Consider the following 14,083-nt stretch of genomic DNA (forward strand, 5'->3'; position numbering starts at 1 on the left):
ACAATCAGCTTTAATGTATCTTTTGGAGCAAAAATTAACATAAGTCCTGGTCTTATTTTACTATAAGACTGGGTGTAATATGATATGATATATGATATGATATCAGGTCTTATATTAATTTTTGCTCCAAAAGATGCGTTAAAGCTGATTGTCTGGCTAGGTCTTATTTTTGGGGAAACAGGGTTTCATATATACTAAATCTTTTTTTTTTTAATTTTTATTGGGGAATATTGGGGAGCGGTGTGTTTTTTCGGGACTCATCAGTTCCATGTCAAGTTGTTTTTTTTCAATCTAGTTGTGGAGGGTGCAGCTCACTGGCCCATGTGGGAATCGAACCGGCAACCCTTGTTGTTACGAGCACCGTGCTCCAACCATTGAGCAAACCGGCCACCCCCATATATACTAAATCTTGAAATTGATTTGCTTGAATAAAATCAGTAGGTGTTAGTGACAGATTTGATACAGTCAAAGGAGTCCCCTTTCAAATGGCCTTTCCCCGATTTTATAAAATAAAGCCTGTCTCTTAGTAAATCTGAATTTTGTTATGATGCATGCCTCTCTGGCCCTCCAACAAAGGACTATATACAGTTCCAGACTTGCGATTTTTTGACTTTATGGTGGTGAGAAAGTGATACACATTCAGTGGAAACCATACTTTGAATTTTGATCTTTCCCAGGCAGGTGATATGTGGTACAGTACTCTCTCTTGGTACTGGCAGTGGCGGTGAATGATTTTTGCCTAACTGTGGGCTAGCGTAAGTGTTCTGAGCACGTTTAAGGCAGGCCAGGCTAAGCAATGATATTCGATAGGTTAGGTGTATTAAATGCATTTTCAACTTACGATGGTTTGTAGGAACATAACCCCATTGTAAGTCAAGGATCATTTGTAGTGTGAAATACTCAAGTCCTTGGTATAGATGTTGAGAAAGTAAGTGATTAATAGGGTGACATCCTTTCAAAGTCAGATTGTTTTCAATGAAATTGAAGGAAGACTTGTCAGCTTATATATTATTAAAATTAATTTTTAACAGTAGAGCCCTATGCAAATTTTTGGAAAACACTTGGAAGGAGTTCAAAGAATTGACATAGCTACAACAAATTTTCATTCTGATCTACTTATTTATGTGAACAAGTTTTCTCAGCACTTAACATCTATAAGATGAAACACGGGGAATTAGCAATGCTTGTTAATGGTCTCATTCTACAATATTTATAATATTCCAGCAAATAATGTAATATTCATCATTCGGACAAATAATGTAATATTTACTGTTCTAGCAATAATGTAACATTTATCACTGGATATATGAACTAATTGGGAGGAAAAACTCTATTCATTTAAATATGAGATTTATGTTCAAATTCTCAATAAAATTTTATGTTTAATATTTATCAAAGTTTATTACATATTTATGTTGTTTGATGTAGTGTGTTCTAAAAATTGTAGTGATAGCTCGATCCAAAAGAAATTTTAATATTTATACTTTCTAGATAAGAAAGTTTTTGTATTTAAATTTTAATTTGTATACATTTAGTGGCTAGGAAGTATAGGATCATCAATAAATTACTTTCAGATCTAAAAATACGTTAGGATAAATTCTGTAATGTTAGTAGAATGGAAATAGAAGTCCAAGAAGAAAACAAAATGATATAAAATTTCCAACTGTTAAAGAAGAGCTTATTTTGATGTATTTAATAATATTGATGGTGGTTGTCATATTGCTATGACATTTAAATTCCATTAGCTACATTTAAACAAAGTCATTTTATTTTAAAATGCAAATAATTACAATGCATCAGAAATTACATTGTTTATAACTATTTAAAAGTGTTTAAGTCTTTTGTCATAACTTAAAAATATGCAAGATGGGTTTTCAAATTTTTTTATAGGTTACAAGAACAAACAACATTTGAGAGCACTGGCATATAACACTTGCTTTATTATTGAATTATGCCCTTGTTGGAATTATTTATTGCTATTTCATTTGTTGGTGTTTTTTGCTTAGCAGACATTAGGTAAACATTCATTGGGGTGATAAATTGTTTTGATTGTTTCAGAGTTAGTGCCAGTAAGATTAATTTTATCTCAACATGTCACTAAGGTAAATTAAAAGAACTTTTTTGTTGTTGTTCTACTAGGACTATTTTAAAAGCACATTTAGTTAAACTTCATATGATGAAACCTTAAGATAGATCAGAAAATCTTATTTAGGACCACTTCAGCCTAGTTGGATTCAGAATATTTTGCAGAAATTAGCAGCTTTATTTATGGAATATGAAATTTGGAATTAGACGAGGACTTAGAGATTTCCTATTGAAATGCCTTCATTTGTCAAAGAGAAAACGTGGAGTCAAAGAGTCACTTAATCAAGCTAATACAGGTAATTGGTAACCGAACCGTATCAAATCTGTCACTGAAACCTATTGACTTTTACCTCCAGACTATCTCTTGAATTTCTCCACTTCTTTATCTCCAGTGCCTTCACCCTAGTTTGGGCTGTCATCTTTTATTTGATATCTGTACTACATCTGATTTGCTAGCCCACAGCCTCTCATTTACAAAGCATATCTGATCACAATTGTTCCTCTGCTTAAAATCCTTCAAAGATGTCTCATTGGTCATAGGAAAAAGGCCCTAACTGATCAGGCCCCTTCTAGCCTGTCTAGGCTTAACTGCCACCACTGTCCCCCTTGCTCCCTGGATTCTAGTCACACAGGCCTCTTCAGTTTCTCAAATGTACCATGCCCATTTCTTTTCATATATATAAATTTAATTTTAATTGTAATTGACGTACAGTAGTATGTTAGTTTCGGGTATACAACATAGTGTTTCAAGATGTATATACCTTACGAAGTGATCAAAGTAAGTCTAGTAACCATCTGTCACTGTACATAGTTACTGTGATGTTACTGACTCTATTCCCTGTGCTGTACATTATACCCCATGGCTTATTTTATAACTGGAAGTTTGTACTTCTTAATCCCCTTCTCCCTTTTCACCCTTCCCTCTACCCGCCTCCTCTCTAGCAAACATCAGTTTCTTCTCTCTGTATCTTCTGCAGTGTCTTGCTCTATGTATGCTCTTCCTGCTGCGTGGAGCACTTCTGCTGCTCCAAGCCAATGCCTATTTAGACTTCAGATTTCATGTCAAATGACACCTATTCAGAGATGCTCCCATTTCCCCTGAGTCCTTACAGACTAGCTAGGTCCCAGTGCGTGTTTTCTTATCTTTACTTCTTCAAAACTTATATTACAGTTTGTATATTTGTGTGATTATTTGATTAAAGTCTGTTTCCTCAGGTCGAGTGCAATCTCTGAGGGCAAAGTTTATGTGTATTTTGTTTATCATTGTATTCCTAGCACCCGCCTCATTTCCAGGTTCATTCAATGCTTACTGAGTGAATGACTCCCAATTACTTCTATTTCTACTACACAAGTGATTTTAGAGTAACGTGTATGAAATCATCTTTGCCATATGCTTTATTTAATTCACCCATCTGGTGATAGAGTAGCATTTGGGAAAAAAATAGAATTTCAAGTTATTTATTCCTATTTTGTAAATCACACTTAAAAAAACCCACCTTTTTTTCATAAAAGCATAAAACCAATAGTGCTAAATATTCTTTCTATATTTGATGGAACCTAGTCACATATTAATTTTTATTTGTCAGTTCTCATTTATGAGTAGTTTTTGAGACGCTAAGAAGTCATAGAAACTTGCGTATGGAATATAATAAAAATACAAAGAGGTGGTGGTGATATTAAAGTTAGTGCCTCTCAAACTAGTATTGCACAGAATAATGTTCCTGGAAATTTTCATAGAGACTATCTACCCTGTTCCCCACCTCCCCCGTTATTCCCCCTTCACCCAACCAAGAAGGATTGTACCCTTATAAATAACTTGGGGAAACATTGTATACTAAGTCTCTTTCTCATAGAATAACAACAATGTATATTAGCTTAGTAAAACTACTTGGGCCTTGAAGCAGAGTTTCTCACCCTTGGCCCTGTAGGCATTTGGAAAGAGAAGGTGGTTTAGCAGTATCCCTGGCTTCTATCCAGTAGACTCCAGTAACATCCTCCCACTTTGATAACCAAACAAGCGCATTCCAGACATTGCCAAGTGATTCCCGGGAGGCAAAATTGTCCCCATTTGAGAACTACTAGTTTTTGTTTGTTTGTTTTTTTAACAGCATTTTAAAAAAACATTTTATTAGGGAATATTGGGAAACAGTGTGTTTTTCCAGGACCCATCAGCTCCAAGTCAAGTCGTTGTTTTTGTTTATGTTTTTGTTTTCATTCTGGTTCTGGATGGCGCAGCTCACTGGCCCATGTGGGCATCGAACCGGCAACGTTGGTGTTATGAGCACTGCGCTCTAACCAACTGAGGCAACCAGCCACCCCAAGGGAACTACTACCTTAAAGAGATCAGCTTTTCTCTGTTGATATTCATATTTCCCAAACTTACTTGAATTCCTTGGAATTCTCCTTCATTCACATACCTAATGTCCTGGGAAATGCTATTTTATGTTATCGTTTAGTAAAAGTAAACTAATTGTACTTTCCCACCTACTTTTTAGACTCCTCCTTAAAACTTTCAATACTTTCCACTGCTTAGAATAAAATTCAGACTCCTCAATTTGGCCTTCCTGCATGTAAAGGACTTTGTCTCCTTCCGTAACCTGACCTCCTAACCTTATCTTCTGTCCCTTTTGACCTGCTTTCAGGCCCTCAGATATCCTCGTTTCTCTCCTAATACGCTGTTGCCTCTCGAGAATCATTTTGCCCTTGTTCGTTTTTATCCTTTAGGTTCAGGTTTCAGATTAAATGTCATCTCATAAGGAGAGGTCTTTTCTGACCATCCCTTACCCTGCCAAAAAGGACAGTCATCATTATATCCCCAGTATTTAGCAGAGAGCTGAGCATTTTATAGGTACAATAATTATTTGTTGAATAAATAAATGAATATGCTTTAATTTATCACAGTGTTTCTGTTATAGGGTTATTTAAAATTAGAGTTAAAAATATTTTTTATTGAAATATGGTTCAGATACCATAAAATTCACCCTTTAAATGTGTATAATTTAGTGGTTTCTTATATTTTCACAGGTTTATACAACCAACACCACTATCTAATTCCAGAACATTTCATTACTCCCCATTCTCCCCTACCCAGCCACTGACAACCACTAATCTACTTTCTGTCTCTATGGATTTGCATGTTTGGACAGTTCTTATAAGTGGAATTATGCAACATGTGGTCTGGCTTCTTTCCCTTGGATTATGTTTTCATGGTCCATCCATGCTATAGCATGTAATAGTACTTCATTCCTTCTTGTGGCTAAATACTATTCTATTATATGGATGTGCCCTCTTTTGTTTATCCATTCATCTGTTGATAGACTCTTGGAACGTTTCCACTTTTTGGCTATTATGAATAATGCTGCTATGAGCGTTTATGTATAAATTTTTGTGCAAATGTATGTTTTCACTTCTCTTGGGTATATACCTAGAATGGAATTGCTGAATTATATATTAACTCCATATTTAAGTTTTTGAGGAACTGCCAAACTGTTTTCCAAAGTGAGTGTACCATTTTACGTTCCCATCAGCAGTACGTGAGTGTTCCAATTTCTCCCATCCTTGCTAGCACTTGTTATTGTCTGTCTTTTTTATTATAGGCATCCTGCTGGGTATAAAGTGGCATTGTGGTTTTGATTTGCATAGTAGTCATTTTGATATTCTTTATTTTAAGAATATACAGTGAGTCTTTATAAAAGTCACATTCTTACAGGGGAAGGGGGAACCTCATGTTATCTAGGCTCTGTAAACCTATATTTCCTTACCTGTAAAACAAGGGAATTGTACTACTGTGTTTCCCCGAAAATAAGACCTAGCCGGACAGTCAGCTCTAATGCATCTTTTGGAGCAAAAATTAATATAAGACCCGGTCTTATATTATGTTAGATAAGACCTGGTCTTATATTACAGTAAAATAAGACCGGGTCTTATATTAATTTTTGCTCCAAAACACGCATTAGAGTTGATTGTCCAGCTAGGTCTTATTTTCGAGGAAACAGAGTAGTTGGTTTCTGAACACTGAAATTCTCTGTTCCTCCAATTTAGAGTTAGTGATTTCCAACATTATTAGGAGATAGGTTGTAGGAAGCATCTGGTAATAGAAATTGATGTTTTGTAAATCAGCATTCTGCCAACTCCTAACTGAAATTATGTACCTCTAAATTCTGGTATCGATACTCTTTTCAATTACTTATGCTGGTTAGGTTTTACTATGTACTTGTATGATTTAAAAATTTGGATGTGACATGTTTCTCTTTTTCTTCCAGTTAATAATACCCTTTATTTATACAATATAATTTATTTATCCTTCAGAATATGTTTCATTGTAATAGGTTCAAACAATACAATAAGTATAGATATAGCAAAATGTTAGAATCCCTCTCATACCTACTCCTGTTGCAGAGAAGATGACCATAATTAATAGTTTGATATGCACCCTTCCAATCTTTCTATGAATGTACATATGAATATTAATTTATACACATATTTTTTCATAAATGAGATCATGCCGTATATATTCTGTTATTTAAATTTTTCCCTCAACAGTGTGTTTTGGGATTTTAAGACGTATCAGGATATATGTATATTATTTTTTAAATGACTGCATAGTGTTATATGATATTATTATAGTTTATTAAACTGTTCCCCTTTTGTTGGGCATCACTTTGTTTTCTTCATCATTATTAAAAGTAATGGCGCATGGCATCCTTGCACATACACCCATTTGTACAGATATTCCTTTAGAATGTATTTCCTACATGTGAGATTGAACACAATGAAAATTTTGGTAGACTGATTATCTTCCTAAAAGGGTTTACAAATTTACATTTCCACCAACAGGGACTGAGAGTGTTCATTTACCTTTACCATTGCCAATGTGATGGTTGAAAAATTATATTTCATTATTTTAAAGTTATATTTATCTGATATCTAGGATGTTGAGCATCTTTTTTATTTGTTCATTGGCCATTTGTGTTTTTTTATGAATTGCTCTAATTTACCCATTTTTCTTATAGAATATTTTTTTAATATTGTTTTGGAAGAATTTTTAAAAATATATTTTGCAAATGAATCCTTTATTTTAAATGTTGCAGGTATGTTTTTCCATGTCTCTTCTTGTCTTTTAACTTTGCTTATGGTATCTTGTGGAATGGAGATACTTCATTTTGTGAGAATGTCAGTTATTCTCGTTATCGCCTGTTTATGTAGTGTTTAAGGAGACTTTTCCCCATGTAGAGTTATTGTTTTTTCTAATATTTTATAATATTATTTCTTTAACTCCATTTGGAGTTTATTTAAATAGATGGTCAACTGACCCAACCCTATTTGTTATATAGCTGATTCTTCTACTCGTTTGAAGCCCCCTTTATCTGAATCTATGTGTATACAGATTTATTTCTGGGCACTCTCTTCTGTTCTTTTTGTTGTGTTTTGCTAATTCATTTACCAATAAATAGTGTGCTTCTAATCACAGTTGGTTACTGTGTCTATGGAAATCTAAAAGGACAGAACATTTTCCTTCATTTAATTTATTTTGCATAGTTATTCTTGCTATTTTTATCTATAGTGGTTTTTTTTTTCTCTTTACTCTGTTTGCTATTACTTCCTAGTGTTGCTGTAACCTTACTCTGCCCTCGTCTGATTGGTGGCTATTAAGTTATATATATATTAGGAAACTAAATAATAGACTGATAATATTTTAGATAAACAGTCTCTAAATTAAGGAAATGAAGAATTCATGAGATTGATTCATGGATAGAATGTTCATACTTTAATACATAAAATTTATTACGTATGTTTTAGTTTCTCAGAGGCTTAGATTTTTTTCGTTTCTAGATTCTTAGTAATATTTAGATAGATGTTGCTGAATATGCAATTTCTATATAAACATTAATATACGTATGTTAAAATTATTTTTAAAACAGAAACTATGTTTAAATCACTTTGCTGAAAAACTTTATTTCCATCAGATTAGGTTAATGAAAGTTGTCTGTTTATAGGGAAACAAATTAAATGTGACCAAGCCCGTTTTTTGCTTTTGTGTTTTCTTTCCTAACAATATTATAGAGAATAAAATAAAAATGGGGGGGGGGAGAAAGTAATTAAGTAGAATAAGATATTTCTCTTATTTTAAATCAGCTATAGCTAGCTAGATGTGATCATAAGAGTAGCATCTGTTGCCATGGAGCATCTTTCACTCAAGGTTAGCTTAAAAAAAAGGTTTGACCTTCTTTATGTTTAGAAAAAATAATTCTCAGTGGCCTTGGTTGGTTGGGTAGCTGTAGTCTTTATTGTACCTAAATTGCTTAGCTTACATGAGGAAGTTAAAGTGGCATCCCTTCTTTACTGCAAAATCAATAGAATACTGCATTATCTAAAGCATAAGAAATAGATTGTGTGTGTGTGTGTGTGTGTGTGTGTGTGTGTGTGTAAAGGTTTTGTGTACTAATTTTGTTTTACATTTGTATTCGTATGAAATGACTAGATTCAACATGCTTTTTAAAACTTCATATTAAGATTTTGTTTTTCTTTGAAATATCGGTGGTACTGGGAATTAGTGTGTATAGGTATATTTGTTTTGTGTATTACTAAGGGAAATACTATTTCTCTTATTCCTGGACAGGTGAATTATTTAAGAATTTCTGGGGTTGCACTAAGATTTGGGGCATCTGGGGGACATAAAAGAACAGATACTTTTTTTGGATATTTCAAGTTTAAAGTGCCCCAGAGATTCAGAAATAGGATGGTTCTATATAATGATTAGCATCTGGAGTCTAGTCATACCTCACTTGGGCAAGAAATGTATCCTTTTAGGCTTGGGGGTTCCTGAAGATACATATGTATCTGTATTTAAGGAATTCAGTAAAGCTGTGTGCAGTATGACAGAACTCACGAAGTGGATCCAGCCTGCAGACACATATATTGATTAGCCCACTCGGTATTTTTATAAAATATCTAGGTTTATGACTTCTCCTGAAAAATTGGAAGATCTGACAACCTGGGCCACATATCATCACATGGTAGCAACTAACTAGATGGACAGGTGCTCTCCAGTTTGCCAGAATCTATACCACTCCTTATCCTGACGGTGGTGGTTGTCATTTATCACCACACTTGGGTAGTCACCCACTAGCTCAACTCATTTATGTTCTTACCCTGCAACTGGAGGTTTGGAATGCCTGATTTATAACCATCCATCTAAATCTCTTTTTCTGGGTCTGGTGCAGCTAAAGTAAAAATAAGTAGATAGCAATTTAATATAGATAGAACAATCAACTCATTTTTTACCAGAAACATATTACATATTCATGTCTTCATTTTCTCTTGCATCTTTTTTCCCTTGAAGTATTTAATCTACTCTCTTGCAGAGTCCTGTTCATTTCAACTGCCAACACCTTGACTCGTCCTTGACACCTCTGTATACAGTAGTGTGTTTCTTTTCTGAAGTCTTAGAAGACTTATTTTCTTCACCACTATATATTCATTACAGTAGAGCTTTAGAGTCTCATTCAGTTAAAACAAATAATTGTGTTCCTGTGAAGAGAACTTTGATTAGTCTTTTTTGAATTTGGTTCACAGTTCATTTTTTCCAAAGAAATACGTATGTTGTTGTTATTTTGAAAACTAAGAAAGGAGTAACTTTAAATTTTATTTCCCTAGTTTTCCTAATTGGCCTTCAGACATTAAAGTTAAATACTCTTTTCCTTGCTTTCAGTTACTGATGAGGACACAGTAAAGAGGTATTTTGCCAAGTTTGAAGAAAAATTTTTCCAAACCTGTGAAAAGGAACTTGCCAAAATCAACACATTTTATTCAGGTGAGTGGTTTTTTTTGGTACAACACATAAGAGACAATTTCTGCTGCTAAGGGAGGAGAAACTCTACCAAGTCATTGTTTAAACTTCTGATCATCATTTAAACATTGGGGCGTGTTTTCCTTGCTGTGCTGCACTGATGTGGGCATTTCCTTTGGCTGAGGTGGGCATGTGTCAGGTACCTCAGTGTTTAGTAATTAGCCTTAGGTGGTCATTGCCTAGGTTCTCTTGCAGTTGCAAGGATTTCAGGACCTCACTGGGAAGCAGTACCTCGCTAGAACTTCACTATAGCCCAGTCCAGTGCTTGAAAGAGTCAGAAACTTGATTTTATCATTTCTCTCAGAGCTGAATTACAGTTCCAGCTTTTTAGTAAACATCAGTTTTATGCCTGTCCATTGCCTTGCAGAACACTCCTCTCTGGAGCATGGTCTGCAGAGTGGCATCTACAAGATGTAATTGGAGTTGAAAAGAAAACATTAGGACTTGTGTTTCTTTATGTCTTACTCTTTAAAAAATAATTCTGTATATATTTACTCCCCTACCTTTTTAACATCTGTTTTTCCATCTCACTGAGCTCAACTCAGGTTCCTTGACTCCCTTGTTGTATTCCAGTTGTCAGGCCCCTCCCAGAATTACGTCTCTATCAGTTATTTTATCTACTCTGTCCCTTGTGCTTTTAATCCCTTTGCCCTCATTGCCCTGTAATGCTTCTGCCTAGCAAACTCCAACTGTGGACGCATCTAGCCGTTTGCCTCCTTCATGCCTACCCCTGGGCTGCTTAGGACAGCTGGAAAAAAGTCATATAGCAGAACAAATCGGAACCGCTGTAAATTCATTGTTACATTCTTAACTGTGTCCTCAAAGCTTCATGTGGGTCCTAATCAATGCCCTTTTCCATACTCCAAATTGTTCATCTAAACCCTGTATCATTTTCTTGAATTCTGTGACCTATCTTCCCCATCATGCTCCTTAATGTCCTACTTTGCAAATAAAAATAAAGGCCTTCACCTCCTGTTGGTGTATAATACTTATGCAGATCTAGGCCATTATTTCCCCAAATGCCTATAGACTTTCTTACCCTTAGTCATTTTCCTCCAGTCTTTGTAGAAAAGGTAACCCTCTTAAGTCCATGGAAAAATCTCTACAACTACTGACTGAATTTCAGTTCCTTGAGACCTTGCTCCAGTAATTATCTCCTCCAAGAATTGTTGCGTAAATGCATCATTAACTTCCCTTTTTACTGGTTTAGTCTCCTTAGCAAGTCATTCCCTTCAAAGAAAAAAGTGAACAAAAAAGGAAGCAAATATCTTAACTCTGTGTCCTCCTCCTCATCTTGCATTGATAGTTGGACTTCTTCCTAGGCAGAGGGAACAGTTTATGCAAAGGCAGAGCCATTAAAGGAAGTGGCATAGTACATGTCCTCCTCGCTACATCACAAGTGCTTAGAAGGCAGAGATGAAATAGAAATATTGTTTAAAACATGCAAATGGAAAGATTATCAGCAAGGGGAAAATGTACGGAAGGAATGGCAATATTCAAGGACAAAGATAATCTCCATAATAAGGAGGTAGAAGGATAGAGAGGAACCAGCAGTACAGCCAGCCGTGTAATGTAGAGGGAGGAAGAGGAGACTAAAAGAGAAAGAGTATTTAGACTGAGAAAAGGCTATTGGATGTGATTTAAGGCTGTAAATGAAAAACAGATGAGGTCAAGTTTATTCGCATTTTCTTTTACTATGATTTTTTGAGGAAGGATCTCTGAGCCTAATTCTAAATGGATAATTGAGATCACAAAGAATAAATAATGTTTCTTGGTTTACAAAGAAAAATATCTATTGTTAACAATAGGTACATACCTTTATATTTGAGTTACACATAGATATGTGTGTTATGTTTGTATGCACCTATATATGTGTGTATATGCAATATATTTAAATAATTAACTTTTATCATGAAACAATCCTTATCCTTACTACTTGTCATACGGTATTCTATTATTTGTATATTCTGTTTTCTATATTTAATTATTTCTATTTGAATTTTAAAATGTTAATTTATGATCCACTAAATTGCTTTCATGAACCTGTATTGGATTACAAGCCTTGGTTTGAAAAATGATATCTTAGACTTGGTTACTTTTCAACAATAATTCTAGATTGAATGTCCTGAGAGGTCAGTTTGCTGTCAGACATGGCCCATGGACATGGACATGAACATAGTCAGAGTAAGGTGGAACTTCCAGATTATAAACAGTGGGAGACAGAAGGGACACCATTAGAAACTGTCCAGAAGTTGGCTGCACGAGGGCTCAGGGATCCATGGGGCCGCATTGAAGCTTGGAGATACATGGGTGGCTTTGCAAACAGTGTTTCCTTTGTCGGTGCATTACATGGGGATTTGTGCACTTGTGATAGCTGTGGGGCTGAATATCACCTGGAGTCCAAGAAGGAAGATAAGAAGCATCACTGAAGAGAACACCTGGAAGAATCTTAGTGGCTTCTTCACTCTCTTATAAAGATAAAATTTCTTCACTGTAAAAATAAATAAATAAATAGATAAAATAATAATTCCAGTCTTTCTACTATTAAAAACTTGGGGGCTAACTGATTTAATGACTTCCTTTTTCTGTGTGTGTTGGCAGGGACATTAGGGCATGTCTCTTGATGTCATCACAGAGTAGGTACAAATTGATAGTCTTCAGACTGACTTTTTGCCAGGTCAGGAAGTGATGGGTAATATGAAGACATGATTGACAGAAATAGAATTTGGCCCTTGTCCTAGACAGTATCATTTTTCTCCTTATTTAGCCACCTGTTCATTGGCAGATTGTCTTGTAGACTGCAATGCTCAGACACTAGGGCACATGAAAAACTGTAACTAATACAGGAGTGAGTTCAGCTTATACACCTACCTCCACCCTCTTACATCTCACAAAAATATGTAATGGTCAGCTAAAAATGGTCATTTTCTAAGTGAGTTATAGTCTTGACTGAAACCTTTTAATACCCGAAACAAATGCTATAAAAGCCAAACAAACAAAACATAGAAAGAATACTACCAAAATGTGACTATTTATTTTCATAGCAGTTCTGTTACCTACCAATTACATTTTGGATTTTTGAACCTTATTACTTTCTTTAGAAGAAGTCTACCATTTAACCTTCCTATACTTCCTATACTTCTATATATACTTGCTTGTAAAATGAGCAAATTGATTCCCAGCCCTCTAGGGTTGCATATGTGAGGAGTCAGAAGCTACTTTCAATATTTCAGAAAATCTGATGTAAGTTGTTTTCTTGCTCTTTATTTTTTATTACATATTTTTAGTTGATAAGATATGAGGATTTAGTTAGATTTGTAGATAAAATCTTTTTAATATTTGAAAGCCACGGGAGGAGAGAGTAATTTTTTAAAGAAATAAACCTTTTTGGTGATAACATTACTAATCACTGATCTAAGAGTCTCCCAGGTCTCTTCCAACACTAAAAATGGTGTCAATCCTGAAGGCTGTAATGTTAGAAACCTTTTTTGTGGTGACCAGGTATGTCCTTTTCCATTGGTGATAGTAAACACTTCACGTTATAACATCTTTTTTCTTTCTTGAACCAGTTTGCTTTCTTTCTCCATTCAAAATACTTAGCTTCAAAGCTCAACTTAATTGATCTTCAATAAATTGGAATATATTTTGCAAAAAGAAACAAACAAACAAAAAAATATTTAGCTTCTCAGCAGTGTTTTTATGGGCCTACATTAAAAAAATACAAACCAGAATATATCTGTTGCTTTTAATATTCCACAATTAAAACAGGCAAGCCCTTTATATTGATTGGTATGTTTTAAATAGCTAAGAGCTTTTTCCTTTGTTTCCAAACAGTTTCAGTTTTTTTGAGCCTATCCTAGTTTTTTTGGCTTCAGTTTTTATGTTAGGAACTCACAGCAATGTTACGTGCTTTTCCTTTCATACCACAAAGGAGGGAGTGAAGGAGGGAAGAAAGGAGATTGCAGTAGTATTATTTATAAGTAGGAAAATCATGGCAAAATAGAAACAGATTTATTTCTTAGTTAAATATTTTCAGGCTTCATATAAATCAAAGACCAATTGGATAATAATTACTTGGAACTATTCCTGTTATACAGTTATCCTTATAATCCTATTATGCTATATGTTTGTTTTTCTTTATTCTTATTG

General features: G+C 34.6%; 1 protein-coding gene across 1 annotated transcript in view; it reads left to right on the forward strand.

Moving 5' to 3' along the window:
* Window positions 1-14,083, forward strand: part of XPR1 (xenotropic and polytropic retrovirus receptor 1) — a 130,568-nt gene that overhangs the window by 66,632 nt on the left and 49,853 nt on the right. The window contains exon 3 of the mRNA XM_019733509.2: window positions 9,797-9,898. Within this exon, the coding sequence (XP_019589068.1) occupies window positions 9,797-9,898 (102 nt within the window). The remainder of the gene's footprint in view (window positions 1-9,796; window positions 9,899-14,083) is intronic.

The sequence above is a fragment of the Rhinolophus sinicus genome, linkage group LG17 (genome assembly GCF_036562045.2).
Source record: "Rhinolophus sinicus isolate RSC01 linkage group LG17, ASM3656204v1, whole genome shotgun sequence".
Taxonomy (NCBI): Eukaryota; Metazoa; Chordata; class Mammalia; order Chiroptera; family Rhinolophidae; genus Rhinolophus; species Rhinolophus sinicus.